General features: G+C 41.0%; 4 protein-coding genes across 5 annotated transcripts; 3 read left to right on the plus strand and 1 right to left on the minus strand.

Moving 5' to 3' along the window:
* Nucleotides 1-901: 901 nt before the first annotated feature.
* dpagt1 (dolichyl-phosphate (UDP-N-acetylglucosamine) N-acetylglucosaminephosphotransferase 1 (GlcNAc-1-P transferase)) lies at nt 902-5,631 on the plus strand. The gene is made up of 9 exons (XM_069716429.1): nt 902-1,351; nt 1,473-1,593; nt 1,689-1,902; nt 2,024-2,170; nt 2,431-2,515; nt 2,633-2,821; nt 2,941-3,028; nt 3,731-3,886; nt 3,981-5,631. Exons 1-9 carry the CDS (start codon nt 1,197-1,199, stop codon nt 4,044-4,046), a joined length of 1,221 nt encoding a protein of 406 aa, XP_069572530.1. The 5' UTR covers nt 902-1,196; the 3' UTR covers nt 4,047-5,631.
* Nucleotides 5,632-5,663: 32 nt separating this feature from the next.
* hinfp (histone H4 transcription factor) lies at nt 5,664-10,053 on the plus strand. Of its 2 annotated transcripts, XM_069716431.1 has the most exons (9): nt 5,664-6,179; nt 6,482-6,708; nt 7,100-7,211; nt 7,321-7,473; nt 7,584-7,661; nt 8,511-8,631; nt 8,715-8,853; nt 8,947-9,071; nt 9,152-10,053. In XM_069716431.1, the coding sequence occupies exons 1-9, from the start codon at nt 6,041-6,043 to the stop codon at nt 9,510-9,512; spliced, it is 1,455 nt and encodes a 484-aa protein (XP_069572532.1). In that variant the 5' UTR covers nt 5,664-6,040; the 3' UTR covers nt 9,513-10,053. The 2 variants fall into 2 exon arrangements, with proteins under 2 accessions (XP_069572532.1, XP_069572533.1); XM_069716432.1 differs by lacking the exon at nt 5,664-6,179 and having other exon boundaries at nt 6,513-6,708; nt 7,321-7,480.
* A 1,052-nt stretch (nt 10,054-11,105) lies between these two features.
* Nucleotides 11,106-13,588, plus strand: LOC138631506 (sushi, von Willebrand factor type A, EGF and pentraxin domain-containing protein 1). Its single transcript, XM_069716491.1, has 5 exons — nt 11,106-11,267; nt 11,498-11,662; nt 11,779-11,946; nt 12,028-12,228; nt 12,411-13,588. The coding sequence occupies exons 1-5, from the start codon at nt 11,165-11,167 to the stop codon at nt 12,422-12,424; spliced, it is 651 nt and encodes a 216-aa protein (XP_069572592.1). The 5' UTR covers nt 11,106-11,164; the 3' UTR covers nt 12,425-13,588.
* A 621-nt stretch (nt 13,589-14,209) lies between these two features.
* On the minus strand, nt 14,210-15,476 carry LOC138631507 (cobalamin binding intrinsic factor-like). The gene is made up of 4 exons (XM_069716492.1): nt 15,339-15,476; nt 15,115-15,256; nt 14,814-14,947; nt 14,210-14,531 (listed from the first exon to the last, which is right to left on the minus strand). Exons 1-4 carry the CDS (start codon nt 15,412-15,414, stop codon nt 14,458-14,460), a joined length of 426 nt encoding a protein of 141 aa, XP_069572593.1. The 5' UTR covers nt 15,415-15,476; the 3' UTR covers nt 14,210-14,457.
* Nucleotides 15,477-16,554: the final 1,078 nt, after the last annotated feature.

Below are 16,554 nucleotides of genomic sequence, written 5' to 3' on the forward strand. Positions count from 1 at the left end.
TGTTCTGCCTTAATGTCCTTGGTGACTGATATGGTATAGGACTATGTTAGATTGGTAATATTGATGCAACTATAAGATGCATTTTCCTCATATAACTGGCCAAGGTGAAGCTAGACTTAAATACATTATTTTAGCTGATCCGGTTATTTAGGGAAAGTTGTTCTTCAGTGAAAGCTTTAATTAACAGCACATTGGCGATGGGACCAAACCTTTAGTTTTCCTTTTTTTTTTTTTTTTTTCTTTAGTAAATTGCTAGATGTCAAAAATGTTTGGAAACATGTAATCTTCATCAATGTATTATATTTTATGATCTCATCATATGGTTTATAGTGGAGTAGAAAGTTCATTATTTCCCTCTCAAATCTATCCATAAGTGTCGTACTGGAGTAACTAGATTCTGACCACCACTTCTAAGGCTGTGTAATAACAATTATAACCAGAAAAAGAAAGAAAGAAAGAAAGAAAGAAAGAAAGAAAGAAAGAAAGAAAGAAAGAAAGAAAGAAAGAAAGAAAGAAAGAAAGAAAGAAAGAAAGAAAGAAAGAAAGAAAGAAAGAAAGAAAGAAAGAAATATAATATTTGGTCTACAGATGGCAGTATTTCATCGCATGACATTCTAACCAAAGAAGAAGATGTCACTTCCGCGTCAATTTCTCATCAATGAAGTCCCGTTGCCGGAAGTTAACAATATATTTTAGTTTACAGGTGTGTAGTGCGAGCATCAAACATGTACAGAAACGGTTGTTTTTACACTGGTTAAAGATTGAAGACAACAAGTTACATGCATTCTGTGAATATTCACTAGTTTCCAGTCAGACACCCAATAAAGAGTTGATGAGCTTTTGATTACATTTTACTTTGAAGAGTTTGGGCGGAAATGCCCCCCCCTGAATCATTCGGGACTTCATAGATAAACTGACAACAGACGTGGAGTTAAAACAAGCAGTCAGTGTGTGGTTAATAGCAGCAACAACCCGTGATGAAAAATGGTATCGATCACCATTGTGACCATTGTCACCATTATTTTTCTTTGACCTCGGATTCACGGAGATGCATTTTTCTCTGAAATGACGGCATGACGTGTTGTTACCTGAGTGAAAACCACCGGAGCTCGTTCATCGTCAGATTAGCTTGAGACGTGATTCGCTCTGTCAGAAATAGATCTGCCAAAAAAAAAACCAAAAACCCGCCTGTAAAAATGTCACCAGTACCCGTCCTGCCGCTGGTGATCAACTGTCTGATGTCTATGCTCGGCTGCATGGCCACACTGAAACTCATCCCTGCTTTCAAAGATCACTTCATTTCAGCCAGATTGTACGGAATGGACCTAAACAAAACATCCAAAAAGGAAGTGTGAGTTACTTTCATTGCTGTCCTGTGATCAAACATCCCTCAGTTTGTTTTGATAGTGTGTTACGTGAAATGTGCCCCGTCCTAATTCTTTGTTCCACTTCCTGGTTGGCCCTCTTTCCAGTCCAGAGTCCCAAGGAGTCATCAGTGGGACAGTCTTCCTCATCATCCTCTTCTGCTTCATCCCGGTGCCTTTCCTCAGCTGCTTTGTTGGAGATCAGTGCACGGGCTTCCCACATGATGAGGTGGGTTGACTGATGTTCAGTAAACCTGTGTTTGTATCTCAAATCTGAGCCCCATCTCTGATCTGCGTGTCTTGTTTTGGGTTTATTTTGTCCAGTTTGTACAGTTGATTGGTGCACTTCTGGCCATCTGTTGCATGATCTTTCTGGGCTTTGCCGATGACGTACTGAACCTGCGGTGGAGACACAAGCTCTTGCTTCCCACCATGGCTTCCCTGCCGCTGCTCATGGTCTATTTTACTAACTTCGGTAACACGGTCATCGTGGTGCCCAAGCCCTTCAGAGCCCTGCTAGGGCTGCACTTGGATCTGGGTGAGTTGTTTGCGGCACTGTTGGGGTGGCGGCGGCCTAAACGAGGTAGCCCAGATGTCTTTGAGGAAACGTATTGCATTCAAGGCATTCTGTAAGTGCTGTAAATTCGGATCTTCTGCAGGTATTCTCTACTATGTCTACATGGGAATGCTTGCAGTATTCTGCACGAACGCCATCAACATCTTAGCGGGCATCAACGGCATCGAGTCGGGCCAAGCCCTGTTTATCTCCGGCTCCATCATCATCTTCAACCTGCTGGAGCTCAGTGGTGTGTGCTTCTTTACTTCATCAGCAACATTACAGGTCACACCCCAGGTCGCTAATATCACTAAATGTGGAGTTATCCCACCACACTTGTACAATTCTGCTCTCATTTGAAGGACAACAAATACATGTGACTATTTGATACATGGTTTACAACTGAGGATAATTCTCAGTGTATGTGTTTTATGATATACAAAGATGATTCATAACATGCAAGAAGTTTAACGTTTTGTGTGGCATTTGTTGTTTTGTCTTATTTATCAGGAGATTACCGGGACGACCACGTCTTCTCCCTCTACTTCATGATACCATTTTTCTTCACCACATTTGCACTGTTTTATCACAACTGGTGAGTCAAACCCGAGACCGTTTTGTGACACGTTTTCTACAGTTGAAAATGCAGAGGTTATATTTGATACGTCAGTGCATTTACAATCTGTCAAATCACAAACCTATTCGGTCACAGGTACCCCTCATCTGTGTTTGTGGGAGACACTTTCTGCTACTTTGCTGGGATGACCTTCGCTGTAGTCGGCATCCTGGGACACTTCAGCAAAACAATGCTGCTGTTCTTCATTCCTCAAGTGGTTAACTTTATCTACTCCTTGCCTCAGCTTTTCCACATAATCCCCTGTCCCAGACACCGGCTCCCCAGGTAACTTAATCTGTATGAACTTTTTTTTTTCTCAAGTAGTTAGTAGCTAATAATTCATTATTAATGCTGATTAAACCCTTACGTCGTTTTCTTTCTCCTAATTGTATCCCCTATAAAAGACTAAATCCAGACACGGGCAAACTGGGGATGAGCTACTCCAAGTTCAAAATCAAGGACCTGTCTAAACTAGGACTCCTCATTTTAAAGGTGAAGTGGATTCTTTTTCCAATGTACTTAGATTGTTTTGGTAGAAATCCAGCTAACAAGGCTCTGACCGATGCCACTCACTTGTCTTGTCCGATCAAACAATCAATGACCCAAAGAGAAAGGCAGCAAATCGTCACTTTTAAGGAGGATAAATTGGACAATATTAGTGAATGTTACTTGCTTTGAATGACTAAGCTGATTGTTTCTGCTCTACTTCTCTCACATTGTCAGTGTGCAGTTTTAGAATATAGTGTCATGCTTTGGTGTTGATGTAATACACATTTGCTCACATACTGAATGCGCATCTTGCACTGAATACCTCACATAGAGTCTGGTAGCATGTACCTTCAGTGCATGAAAGCAAGCAGGGAGCACTTTTCCTGATCATGCAGATGCATTTAAACCTTTAACAACAACACTGGCAGAGTAATTAATATCAAAGACCAGTCTCTGACCCTATTTATCAGCCTGATTATCAAATGTAATGGCCATTTTTTTGTGTTCAGTATTACAACTTAAGTCACTGAAAAAAAAACTGGAGAAGTGGACAGCAATTCAGTAGTCTGGGCACCAAATTAACTATTAATAAAGTGCATGTTGTGACGATCGGTGCAGGTGGGTAAACATGCATCAGAGACAGACCGGGCAGGATTCTAGCAGTGTTTATTGGTTAATAACAATAATGCCTTTGATGCTCAACAGGTGTCAGAGTTATTGAAGCTGCTCGAGGTGCAGAGGGGCCCAGAGGGAGATGAAGATTTTATTGAGTGCAACAACATGACCTTAATAAATCTGGTCCTGAAATTACTCGGACCCATCCACGAGAGAAATCTCACGGCCATCATGCTCATCATTCAGGTATTAGACAGCACCGATCGTATCCAAACACACTGAAGTAATGTGAGTCAAATGATAATGTTGGACTTGGTTCTCATTTCTGTGTCTCACTCAGGTGATGGGCAGCGTGGTGGCTTTTGGGATCCGTTACCATTTGGTGCGTCTCTTCTATGACGTGTAGACAGCTCTCCAGGAAAGAGGAGACAATACAGACTGAGAGAATATGATATTGTTGTGGAACTATTTTACAGGTTCGAGCTTCATCTGCCTTTTGATAGTTGCCATTACCTCGCTGTTACTTTTCTGCCTGAGTGACCCAGTCCAAAGTTTAAAGCTGTTTTTCACTTTGGTAGAACATCTTCATAAATATAAGCATAAATGGCTGACATCAACTGCAGTAAGGTTTGTTTTTCTCCTGGGTTTCACTAATTACAGGCAGGACATTGTAATTTAACTATCTTGTATGTCCAGCCTGAAAGTATATTTTTATACTTGTTTTTTTTAAAAGGCAAGTACAGGAAACGGGGTTGACTTTGTATCGTCAGGGCAGCCAAGACCATTGGCTGAATTGTTCCTGAATTGTGACCATTTGAAAACAGATTTATGAACCTAGAATTCCTCTAAAAAAACAAAAAAAAAAAAAAAAACGATGAATATATTCACATGGTGGTGCATTGCTTAAATCAGCTGTGGAGATAAAAAATGAAGGGGAAATGTACCCACTTACACTTTACTTTGCATGACTGGTTACCCATGAAATATGGGTGGGAAAGTTAAGATCATTTAGTCTTTTTTGTTTGGTATACCTCTGAACAAACGCACACATAAAGGTAATTGTGAAGAATCGCAGTGAAAGATAAGAAGACTATCTCTAAGTCTGCAGACTATCAAAGAGAGTTGGTTGGATGAAGGTAAATGTTAGAGTTGATGGAGTGAGATGATAGTGTTGTAAAAATAATTTAAGGTCTATATAGGGTGACGGGTGTCCTGACGAATGAGAATTTATTGTTTTTACCTTTCTTGGTATTTTTGGATACAAAAACATATTTTTCATGACTGATAATACATTTCCCCCGAGCGTTCAGCAAACATCAATGTGAAGTCAACCAGCACTGGACTGTTTTGTTTCGGAATGTATCTACAATTGAGGAACTGTTTACTGTTGCGCTCAAAGACGCAAATTATGAAATAAAAGATGAAAGAATTAACATATGAGATTGTGCTGTTGTTATAATTTGGATTAAGTGTAATATACATTAAGATCTTTAATTCAAAGTAGCAACACAACTAGATCAAGACTGAGACAAAACCCAATGTATAGCTGGACCAGGTATTAAACATTATAGGGCTTTCAATTTTAAATGGATACTGGTCAGGCACGTCTACAGGGCTGACCTCACTGTTGCTTTCCAGCCAAAAATACTCAATTTAAGCTTATCACTGATGTATATCTGTTGATTTCAGTCAGTAAATTACAAGAAATTGAAATGCACAAATGCTAAATATATAGCCTAATCACATATTTAAGAAATAAATGTTTAATTTTACTCAAGTATATTACGTTTGGTGTCTATTAAAGCAACAGCATTCATATAAAAACATTTGCATTGCCTGAGAAATCTACTAATTTATGTATGTGTCTGTATAAACGGCGTCTGAAACTTAATGAAGCAGAAGTACATAAAGTAGCATAAATTGGGAATACTTCAGTGAAGAACAAAAAAAATGTGCTTAAGTACAATTTCTGTGTAATTGCATTTAAATACTTCCCGACGTCGAGTGTTTAAAGCCTTTAACAGCAGATTCAAATGACATTTTGGAGGCGGAACCATTGAAGTACGCTTTGTTTCAGGGGGAACATCTGTTGCACACTGCCGCGCAATTGTGACACACAAGCAAGTCTAATGTTTACATCGTTATAGAGCTTGCTATTACCGTTACCTTGCTTTTCCATTAAAGTTCGTAATAATTTGTCCCTTGTTACGTTTTTTTCCTGTTGATCAAAGTGTCGTCGTGTCATGTTTGTAAAACTCTTAGCAGAGCAGGAAAATGTATTAGCGACATTTAGCAGCATCAAGTGTTAGCATCAAGTGGCTAACCCTGGGAAACTACGTTTGTAGCTTCAGTCTGGCGGTAAAAAATAAAATAAATTAAAAAAAAAAAAACGACTCGGAAATGCCTCCTAACAAACGTATACAGAAGAAAACGCTTAAACTGGGTTGTGAATGGAGTTCGTGTCAAGAGTCCTTCAGTCGGATGGAAAACTTCTGCAAGCACGCGGAGGGTCATCTTGTTGTGGAGGAGGAAGAAGAAGGTGAGCTGATGTTTGTGTTTGTGTTTACACCTCGACGTGTCTCCCCGCGCATAACTTAACGTACACGTGCTTATTTAGATGTGTGGAAAGAAAGCCGTCTCCTATTTTCTCTGTTTTTAAACCAGCAAGCGATTCAACTTGATCGGCAGCACAACAGCAGCGTTCATGCAACTTTCCTTAAAATCCATTACTGTACTTGCATCTCCTGCTTTTCACTGATGACAATCAAGAACGATGGATTCATTTCACTAATGCACTGTCTTTGCTTTTTCTTTTTTCTTTTTGTGTGTGTGTGTGTCCAGGCGAGAGAAGCTGTCTCTGGAGAGACTGTGGTTTCTGCTCTTTAGAGGGGTCTGAAGAGTTGCGACGACACCTGTTCTTTCACTGTTACCACACGAAGCTGAAGCAGCTGGGGCAGCAGGTCCTCAATGGACAACCGGGGCTCGGCAGCTGCGCCATCGCCTACCACAACCGCAACATCATCCCTGAAATCCCAGACAACTTCACCTGCTTGTGGGAGGAATGTGAGGTAAGACTTGACCGGTGGTTGAAGTCGAGCTCGTCTTGGAAAAGTGTCCCGCGTTTAATCATCTGCTGACATGCAGGTGTGGAGCTGATGCGAGTCTGCTTTGCATGGAAAAGTCACCTCTACTCAGTCAACATCTGCGAAACATGGACAGCGTCTTGCAGTCATAATTACTTAATTTAAACACTTTATAGTTTGTGAGACGTAGAAACCAGTATGACGAGATGCGAAGCAGATCGTACGCAATGGACTGAAACTCCCAAGTTCACACAGCCGTGATATATGGGAGTGTTTCTGCCTTTTAACTGTCTGTGAGGACGAATTTAGCCCTTTCGTCTTCGACTCAAAATAATCCTGGCTATGTGTTTCTTCTCTCTGTGCTCCTCTGTTAAAGCAACCTCCATTTGAAAACCCAGAGTGGTTCTATCGCCATGTGGAGATGCACAGCCTGTGCATCGATATACCAGCAGGAGACTGTGAAGTCCCAATCCGCTGTGGATGGAAAGGTACGCAGTTTAACCTCCATTTTTCTCAAGATTATGGTACAGCAATGTCGACCTCACTAAAGATTGCGTGGGATTGTTGAGTCCTAGTTCTGTGTCTGTTGGTCTCCAGACTGTGAAGCCACTGCTAAGGGACGTCCTAAGCTGCGGGAGCACCTGCGCAGCCACACCCAGGAGAAGGTCGTGGCGTGTCCAGGCTGTGGGGGGATGTACGCCAACAACACCAAGTTGTTTGACCATATCATACGACAGAGCGCCATGGAAGGTAAACTGTAAGAAGACTGACGGGAATCACAATGTTTGCAACTTTCTGAGGTTCAAATTCTGTCATCTAGTAATTCTTGCTCTGTCCGTTGGTATGAATGTGTTCTGTAGGTCAGAGGTTCCAGTGTTCTCACTGTTCCAAACGTTTTGCGACAGAAAGACTACTGAGAGACCACATGAGGACACACGGTCAGTTCCTCCTTCATTGTGCTACCAGTATTACAATCAGTCATGTGCACAGGACCCGGCTGAGCTCCGGCTCTTCTGTGCTGTCGCTTTTTCAGCGGCCACCGGAAACATTTTCTCAACATTTTATAGGACAATGAATATATGTATGCAGTTCGTTTAGAGACTTTATGGCTGCACTTGAAACTTTCTCTTTCATCACTTATTTTAAATGTTAATGTATCTGATCTCTCCCCACAGCTGCTGTTACTAGCCCGTGTTTGTGTTCATGACTGTATCATGATACTAAAATATTGTTTTTACCTGCAGCACACCATTCTGGTAAAGGTTAACATAGCAGCCTAATTATGAGCCGTGAGCATATTTCATACATTAACAGAAAAAGACAGAGGCAAATTTTCTATCTTTTTAATCCCAGTGAATTTCTTAGTCCTTTACAAGTCTGCACTTTTTGTTTTGGGGTTTTATTTCTACCACTGGTTGCCTTGAATCTTTACCAATTTCCACCACCCACACACTGACAATCCAGTTTGTGTCCAGCTGTACTTGTAAACATCAGTAATTGACTTTAAGCATTGACTCACTAGATTACTGCATCCTGCGAGCAACTCACATTGTGAAGTTGTGGTAGATGTTCATCCTGTTATATCAACTGTGTCTAGTTTTAAAATACATTATTTCATGAGAATTTCTTGGATTCACACAACAAGAGTTAAAGATAGGCAATTATGATGTCTATTTTTGACCATGTGACATACACAAAACTAAGGAATCCTGTTGCTCTGTAGTATTATTAGATATATACAGTTGAGTTCATCTCAACACTGATTTGACTTTTTCTTGTTGGAACAGTGAGCCACTACAAATGCCCGTTGTGTGACATGACTTGCCCATCACCCTCTTCACTGCGCAACCATATCAAGTTCCGCCACAGTAACGAGAAGCCGTACAGCTGCGACTACTGCGAATACAGGTATCATGTCCTCTGAAGCCACAACAGAAACCAAGATTGAGCTGTTAAAGTCACCTGAAGGTTTCCGCTTCCTGCATTTGTAGCTGTAAGAATCTGGTCGACTTGCGCAAACACCTGGATACCCACAGAAGCGAGCCGGCGTTCCGCTGCGACATTCCCGGCTGTGGCTTCATGTCTCGCACCATCAGCACCATGAAGATTCACAACAAAAGAGAGCATGAGGTGATCTTTTAAATTATGGCTGAATTGCACTCCGATAGAGACTTTTAAATGTTGTATATTTGTTCTTCTCTAATGTTTGCCGTCGTTAATCAGGGGAATTTTGGAGCTCGCTACAAGTGCCATGTGTGTGGTCAGTGTTTCACCCGGGGCAACAATCTAACTGTCCATCTGCACAAAAAGCACCAGTTCAAATGGCCCTCTGGACACCCCAGGTTCAGGTAAGCTTTCTAATGCAGTCAGGCTGAATTTCTGATGTGTGCAGTATTGCAGCTCTGACGGCCTCTGAACTTTCTCTCAGGTATAAAGAACACGAGGACGGTTACTTGCGACTGCAGCTGATTCGCTACGAGAGTGTGGAACTGACAGAGCAGCTGATGAGGGAGAGACAAAACAGGCAAGCGGAGGAGGAGGACGACGACGACGATGACCAGACTGAGACTCAGGATATGGAGGCAGAATCGGCCGGGGAAGCTCCTTCAGAGGGACATGTGGAGCTGAGAGGTGTGCTGCTGGAGGAGCAGAGGACTGAGGAGCCGACCGGCGGCGCCGAGGAGGGCGTGTTGTACGTCCTCAGTGGAGGTGTGTCACAGGCAGGGGAGGACTCCGTCATGCTGCAACTCCAGGAAACAACTCAGCAACAACAAATGCAGGTGGTTTGACACATGGCCGGACATCCTCTAATGTGCTGTGTTGTTTCTCAGATGTGTGGTAAAGTATGGAGAATCCTGTGGAGTTTCTGAGCCTTTAATTAAGTCCGGCACAAATATGGAGCTTAGATTTTTTTTTTTAAACAAAGTGAGGCACTTAACTTAAATAAACATTAAATGAAGGGACACAAATGCAATCAACCCATCTTAACTAAAAGCCTATATTAGGTCATAAACTTATTTTAATGTGTTTTGTTTGCTGATGTTGAGCATCATGTTGGCCAGTACTTTTGAATTATTTTCCTTTATTGTATCATACTGTAGCATCTTAAGACAGCTGGATATATTTGATGAGTTTTCATTCACTAAAAATACAGAAATATACAGAAATACATCATTCACAGCCTTTAAAGGATACGAGTCGCTTTAATTAATATTCAGTTCTGGCTAACATTAATATTCACCAAAATGTGTGGAATCCAGCAAAGAGGGCTTCACCTCAACAGTCTGGGGAGTGTGTATGTGTTACAGTCTAATAAACTCGTGAAACTTTTGTCCTTTTCAGATGTTGTTTAATGTTGCACAGTAAAGGATTCTGCTTCATTATTTTAAATAAGTTATTAGCAGAGGAATGAGCTTCTAATTTATTTTATGTGACTTTTCAGGTCACTACATTGTGTTTACCTTTCGTGCTTTCATTATGGCGCCCCCTGCTGAATGTATCTACTCTACTGCAGCTCTGTTCAATCATTTCATGAGGCAGTACAACAATGAGCAGTGATTTGACTCTTGGTCACTGCAGACTTGTTGTCGAACTACTGTTATTGATTCAAGTTATTTAACTGCAATAATTGGTCTCACTGTAAAGACAGTAATCGGCTACTACTTAAATAGTCAGTTCGTTCATCAAGTCATTTTCAAGTAAGAAATGGAAAAAATGTCCATTTTCTGCTTCTGTCATGTGTCACCTTAAATTAAACATCTTTGGCTTTTTGACTGTTGGTTGGACAAAGTAAACAAACTTTTGTATGGGATGTTGAGATGTCCATTTTAGCAGCTCTTTTCAGAGACAAATAATCAGATTAATCGGCAATTACAATAATCATTATTTACAGTCGTTATTGTCTTAAAAATTTCAGCCATGTAATTTGAAATGTTCTTTGTCCAAATGGCAAAACACATTGCTGGTTAGTAAACAAAAAAAAGATCAAACTGATCAGATAGATACAGTATCAGTGCTCGGCTTGTAAATAACCCTCCCAACGCTGAACCACGCTCAAAGCCTTGCACATGACAATAAAATCTTCTCATCCCCCCTTTTTTTTTTTTTTTTTTTTTTTTTTTGCTTTGATCTTATAAAAAGCTTTGATCAGGTGACTTAAATCACGACAAACCTCTGCCAAAGCCACCAGCCCAGTCACGGCGCAGTACACAGTGCACAGCTTTAGCTGTGTCCAGAAGATTAGGTGGCAAACAGGGCTTAGTTTAAGTGTCACTTAAACTCTGTGCTTCCTCATTCTGCAGTCAGTGAACTCAGCTCTGCTGGGATGGCGTCTAATGGCTTCATGTCTGTTGACTCTGCAGCCTTGATGATATAGTAGACTGTATAGTGTAATGTTGCAGATGCATCTGCAGTTTTTTCACAAGACTAATTGCATCAGAAGATGGGCACCATGAGGTTAAATGCGCTGCTGCTGCTGCTGTTTGGGTCCTTCCACAGAGGAGCTCCTCAGCTGCCTGAGTGGAATGCAGAGCTGGAAGGTAGTGGTAAGAGCTTTGTATATGCTATTTGTCATGGCACAGGACTTATTGTATTGCGGGAGCAGTTCTTATTGATCCCTACAACCAATACCTTTCTTAATGTTGACCTTGTAGCCTGAGGATCATCAGCACTTTGGGGTTTCCATAAAAAAAAAAAAAAAAAAACATTTTATGATAATATGGATGTTTGTTCAGTTCCCGTGTATGCAAATGCCAATAAAAGCACTTCACTGTAGGTGAGGCTGTATGGATTGTACAGCCAGATTTCCTAGACGACACATACTGGTCCGGGTCAGCGCCCCTGTGTGTAGGAGGCTGTAAGGCGCGGCACCGGGAGCTGAGGAGAGATCTCTGTGGAGACTCGAGCTGCTGCTGGCTTGGCTACAAGTCACTGTGCAGAGGTGAGGCTGATGATATTTGATGGATCCACTCGGACACAGCGAAACTAAAGTCACTGATCTCTCCTGACGTTTATTGTCATGCTTTTTCTTTGCGTTCTCCTGCCTCTGTGTGTCAGTGAACTGTGGGAGGCCAGATGTGGACTATAATGGAGTAGTGTACGGTAATGACTGGTGGGTGGGCTCTGTGGTGAGGTACGCCTGTCGCTCTGGCTTCATGCTGGTGGGAAACACTACCAGATCCTGCCAGCCTGACGGCCTCTGGACCCCGAAGCCTACATGCCTCCGTGAGTAAACACAGACCACAACAACTAAAGGTTTTATGACCCTCTACGAATCTTTCAGCTCTTCTACCACCTGCCTTTTAGGAATGTGTCAACGGGGACGCATTGAAGTCAGTGAGAGGGAACTAAATGGGACATGCAACGCCACCTGCACATACAAGACCTACTTCGGCCCACCCAAACAGGGCTGTACTCGCATAGACAACTGTAAGAAGAAGGAGACGGGTTGGAAGCGCTTCTTTGCACAGTGTGTTCCTTGCATTTGTGACTGCTCTCTATCATGTGGTGAGTAGCTTCCCCCAACACACTGTCAAGCATTATGATTGGTGGACTTGTTGAACAGATGCAATGTTATGTGTCTTTGCACATATCCACTATAATGTGGTTAATTATTTGCTTTGAACATGATGTTGCGGCCCGTCTGAGGAAGTCCCTGCAAAGAAAATGTTTTGTCTTTTTATTTGTAGCATCTTCTGGCTAAAATACAGAGAAAAGATGTTGACAGTTCAGACTTCAAACAAAGAGGAGACACAGACCGGCTGTAGACCACAGCGCCAAATGTGTGGACAAAACAGTGCACCAAAATCTGCATGGTTTAAGACACTAATTTCATCTCTCTGGCAAACTGAAAACAACATTTTCTTATTGGTTTCTAAATGAAGGATTAAACAATATGACAGGAAGACTTCAGTGCCTGAGGTTATAGATAGATAGATAGATAGATAGATAGATAGATAGATAGATAGATAGATAGATAGATAGATAGATAGATAGATAGATAGATAGATAGATAGATAGATAGATAGATAGATAGATAGATAGATAGATAATATTATGACGAGAAGGTCAGAAAAGAAGAGAAATTTTAATCACTTAAAAAGTGTCTGAGAATTTGTGTCAAGCAATTAATTGAAATACAGGTGATGAGGTGTTTTTTAAAGCTCATTTTGTGAAGACAAATAATTATTCTAAGGCAGTATTTGGTAGCTCAGACAGTGTTCCCTGGTTGGTTGAAATAACTGGATGCTAAATATAATTTTTCACAAAATCCATCTGCAAGGAATAGACCTTTTTCATGGCAGCCATTTTGACTTGTTACTAATGCACAGGGGTATTTATGATGGGTCCGTTCCAATCAGTGACAGTGAAGCAGGATGCACAAATGCAGGAACTCTCCTATGTTGGATGTAACCCTCATTATTACACCTGCACTCCCTACAATGACATGTCAACATGTCTGCTGTCAAAAAAAGTCTACACCTCACTTACTACAATATATGTCTAAACATGTGCACATGTTTGGGTTTCTAAGAGAGAGGAAGTTATAACGATGAAGAGAAGGAGAGAAGGGAGTGAAAGCACAGAGATTATTGTGTTGCTCCTCCTCTCAGTCCATCTGTCCTGGAATGAGCTGAAACCTTAATCTTGTTATAAAGGGCGGAGCTTTGATCAGGGGTCAGTTAACATGAATAGTGTGTTTATAGGGGCTATACCATGTATACTTTTTAATGTCTAAGTCATTCATTGTGAAAAATAGCAGAGTATATTTGTTCTCAAATAAAAAAAAATATTTTTTTATATTGTAGATGGATTGTATGAATGTAAAATTATGTCTGGTGCATTTGAAATGAATAAAAAAAGCAAAAATATGACTGGTGTATCTGAAGTTGAAAGTTAAACAGTTAAAGCATCGCTCAGTTCATTTTTTTAAGCTTTCAGTCTTGCAGATCTTCATCAGAGCTTTAATAATAACTCATCACATTTTGATAGGATTACATCATCTTGTATGCATCCACCCAAAAAATGTTGTTAAGCAGTACGCTATCTGACCTGTGATATACTGTATGTATACACTCATACGCTTGTTTCATTATCCCAATGGGGATTTTCATCCCCGTAACACATACCCTGCCCCCTAACCCTATAACCTTAACTATCACAACTACATGACTAACCTCAACCCTCACACTAACCCCAACCTAAGTCTAATTTTAACCCTAAAAACAAGTATTAACCCTCAGAGACAAGACTACCCCTGCAAACCTAAATTACGTCCACACAGTGACACATGTCCCCGTGAGCTGTTGTGTATTCAGGTTTAAGTCCACACCAGGATATAAAAACATGTACACATTCGTTTTTTTGTAATCATTCTTAATTCCCCGTCTATTTTTAAAGTAAAACAAAAATAGTAAAAGATTCAAAGACCTTGAATGACACAAGTCAAACATTCACAAAATATACTTGATACAAAATAAATGTGACATACATTTTTAACCATCTTTAATTATTTGTTCAGGTGTTTGATATTTTACAACCCAGTTGAGTAGACTTGATAGACGACATTGCTGCTGATACCACTAGATGCTGCTGTTGTGTTTAGTCTCACAACAACCATCAGTGCCTCTTACAAGAACACTAATCCACAGACGACTATTAAACACAAAATTAAAAAGGAAATCAAGTTTGATTCTCTTCCCCATCTGATCCTGAAGAGTCACCGCTAAACACTCATCACTGCTCAGAGGTCCAGGTGCTGAACCGAAAGACGATGTGTTCATTAGCTGCAGGTGTGTAGCAGCCAACTCCTGTGAAAGGGGACACGAGATTTTTAAATGTATTCATAAAAAACAAATTCTTTAAAATAACTATTTGTGCAGCAACTTCTTTCCTAAACCCCCCAAAAAACTTAGCAACCCTTAGCAGCACTACATATTCCTTATGTAAAACAGATATATATGATATGATTTCAGAATAATCACACAAACAGCCATCCAACAAGTGAAAGGGAAACTAATTCTCCTGCTACATTACAGTTCATTAGGTCCTTCTCAGGTATGTTGCACTGAAACTCCGGGGAGGATACTCACCCACTTCCAGTCTGGTGTACTCTCTGGAGCTTTCAGATAGGATCTCCCAGTATGTCTGCTCCTGCTCGTTTCCAGCTACTCCATTCACACTCTCTACAAACAGACCAAAGTTTGGGTCCTCCTTCATGGTGAACCTGCAGGCAGTACAGAGAGTCAGGCCATATCTCTACTGGAGTTTCTTTAAAAAGCAGAAATGGGTCATCGTCAGCTTAAATATGTAGGAGAAACAGCCGAGCTCCCATTCAGAATAAAGGATGATAGGCAGAGATATTAAAGGGGATGTCATGATGGGTAGTCTTACTTGAAGTCCGTTTCTGTTTCCTGTAGCCTCCTCAGAGCTCCCAGCAGCACACCTCCCTCTACCACAGAGCTCGAATAGGACTCAGGAGTCATGTTAGACAGGTCATTCTCCACAGACACTCTGATAGGGACAGATGCTGGACCTGCATACAAAGTCATATTCGCTTGTCACGCATTGCGTGATACACGCACAAAAAAACAAAGGTTATATTTCTATAAATTTACCTTTATGTGAGAGACCGCCTGGTGTCAACAACAGAAGAAAGCCCACAGAGAGCAGAGCAGCTGGTCTCAGAGCCATCCTGTGTGATCTTTTCCCTCTGATGTGTCGAGCAACACGTCGCCTTAGTACTTACAGGAGGCCTAACCCACATTAGGAAACACACCCTAGTCACTATGTAACTTTGCAAAGACACCTGTGTTGAGTATAAATATTCACAGCCACAGCCTGAAACTGGGAGGGCTCTTATCTCATAAAAGGAACAATCAGTCACTATTAATGTGCTTCTCGAATAGAGAAATACTGTTAACTCTGAAGTGACTTAATGGTCATTTAATTGATTAATGAACGGCCTCATGTTTGTTTTATTTCAGATGCCAAGAACAGAATGGTTTGTTGTTTTTAGATAATTGATGTATGCAAATTTAAGCTTATTCCACAGAGAATGTAATCTCTCTTTCCCCCAGAAAAAATACTATTATGCAACAAGGGTTTGCCCTCTGAAGTCAAACAGTAACACCAAACTACTATAGTCATGCAGCACATTTTCTGGAGCCTATAAACAAAGGATTCATCTTTGTTTTGTAATGTGATTTGTTTCCATCACATTAAGGCTGAGTTGTAGGAAAATAAAAAATAAATAAACATACGGCTGCAACACAGTGCAAACCTGTGATGATTTAGGCCTAAATCAGAGTGAAGGACTCCGATTTATGTTTTTTGTCTGTATCTAATAAGAATAGGGTCCTAGTTGATAATATTAGCCGCAATAAGGAGGTAAACCAGAGCGAGATTGCTCGGTGTGCTGAAACCGCTCATGTGGCGACGTGAGACTTCGTTTTTAATTAGTCTGATTAAGAGGCAGGTGCGATTGGCTAAAAATGGTTTTGATTTCCTCTCAGGGGTGATGTAAGGCATGTAGGGCCCGCTTGAACGCGAGTAACCCCGACAGTTTTACCGAAAATAACCCAGGCACTGCAGCATCAGCACCAGGCAGCTGCGCAGGTGCGGCCTTTAAAGAGACAGAGGGGCCTGTGAATTTCATCAAAACCCTTCTTTATGTCTACTCCGACTGTCAACAGCAGGGTACGAACAACGATGCGGAGACAAGTTGATCAACAGCTTTGTGTGACAAGATGGTGGCCTTAAAAAAAAACAAAAAAATTATCCTTATATCCAGATTTCTCTTATTATCCCAAATACAGCCCAAAGTAACCCCCC

The sequence above is a fragment of the Brachyistius frenatus genome, unplaced genomic scaffold (genome assembly GCF_029030835.1).
Source record: "Brachyistius frenatus isolate BFR_SWC_R1_liver_20210118 unplaced genomic scaffold, ASM2903083v1 Contig_157, whole genome shotgun sequence".
NCBI lineage: Eukaryota > Metazoa > Chordata > Actinopteri > Embiotocidae > Brachyistius > Brachyistius frenatus.

Bases quoted from the DNA above. Each gene is read 5' to 3' on its own strand.
- dpagt1 (XM_069716429.1), top strand. From the start codon at position 1,197: ATGTCACCAGTACCCGTCCTGCCGCTGGTGATCAACTGTCTGATGTCT. The intron at 1,352-1,472 runs GTGAGTTACTTT...CCCTCTTTCCAG, and splicing joins AAAACATCCAAAAAGGAAGT to TCCAGAGTCCCAAGGAGTCA. The intron at 2,516-2,632 runs GTGAGTCAAACC...ATTCGGTCACAG, and splicing joins GCACTGTTTTATCACAACTG to GTACCCCTCATCTGTGTTTG.
- LOC138631507 (XM_069716492.1), bottom strand. From the start codon at position 15,414: ATGGCTCTGAGACCAGCTGCTCTGCTCTCTGTGGGCTTTCTTCTGTTG. The intron at 15,257-15,338 runs GTAAATTTATAG...CTTTGTATGCAG, and splicing joins AGGCGGTCTCTCACATAAAG to GTCCAGCATCTGTCCCTATC. The intron at 14,948-15,114 runs GTAAGACTACCC...TACTGCCTGCAG, and splicing joins GAAACAGAAACGGACTTCAA to GTTCACCATGAAGGAGGACC.
- hinfp (XM_069716431.1), top strand. From the start codon at position 6,041: ATGCCTCCTAACAAACGTATACAGAAGAAAACGCTTAAACTGGGTTGT. The intron at 7,662-8,510 runs GTCAGTTCCTCC...TTGTTGGAACAG, and splicing joins AGACCACATGAGGACACACG to TGAGCCACTACAAATGCCCG. The intron at 9,072-9,151 runs GTAAGCTTTCTA...ACTTTCTCTCAG, and splicing joins TCTGGACACCCCAGGTTCAG to GTATAAAGAACACGAGGACG.
- LOC138631506 (XM_069716491.1), top strand. From the start codon at position 11,165: ATGGGCACCATGAGGTTAAATGCGCTGCTGCTGCTGCTGTTTGGGTCC. The intron at 11,268-11,497 runs GTAAGAGCTTTG...ACTTCACTGTAG, and splicing joins TGCAGAGCTGGAAGGTAGTG to GTGAGGCTGTATGGATTGTA. The intron at 11,663-11,778 runs GTGAGGCTGATG...TCTGTGTGTCAG, and splicing joins CTACAAGTCACTGTGCAGAG to TGAACTGTGGGAGGCCAGAT.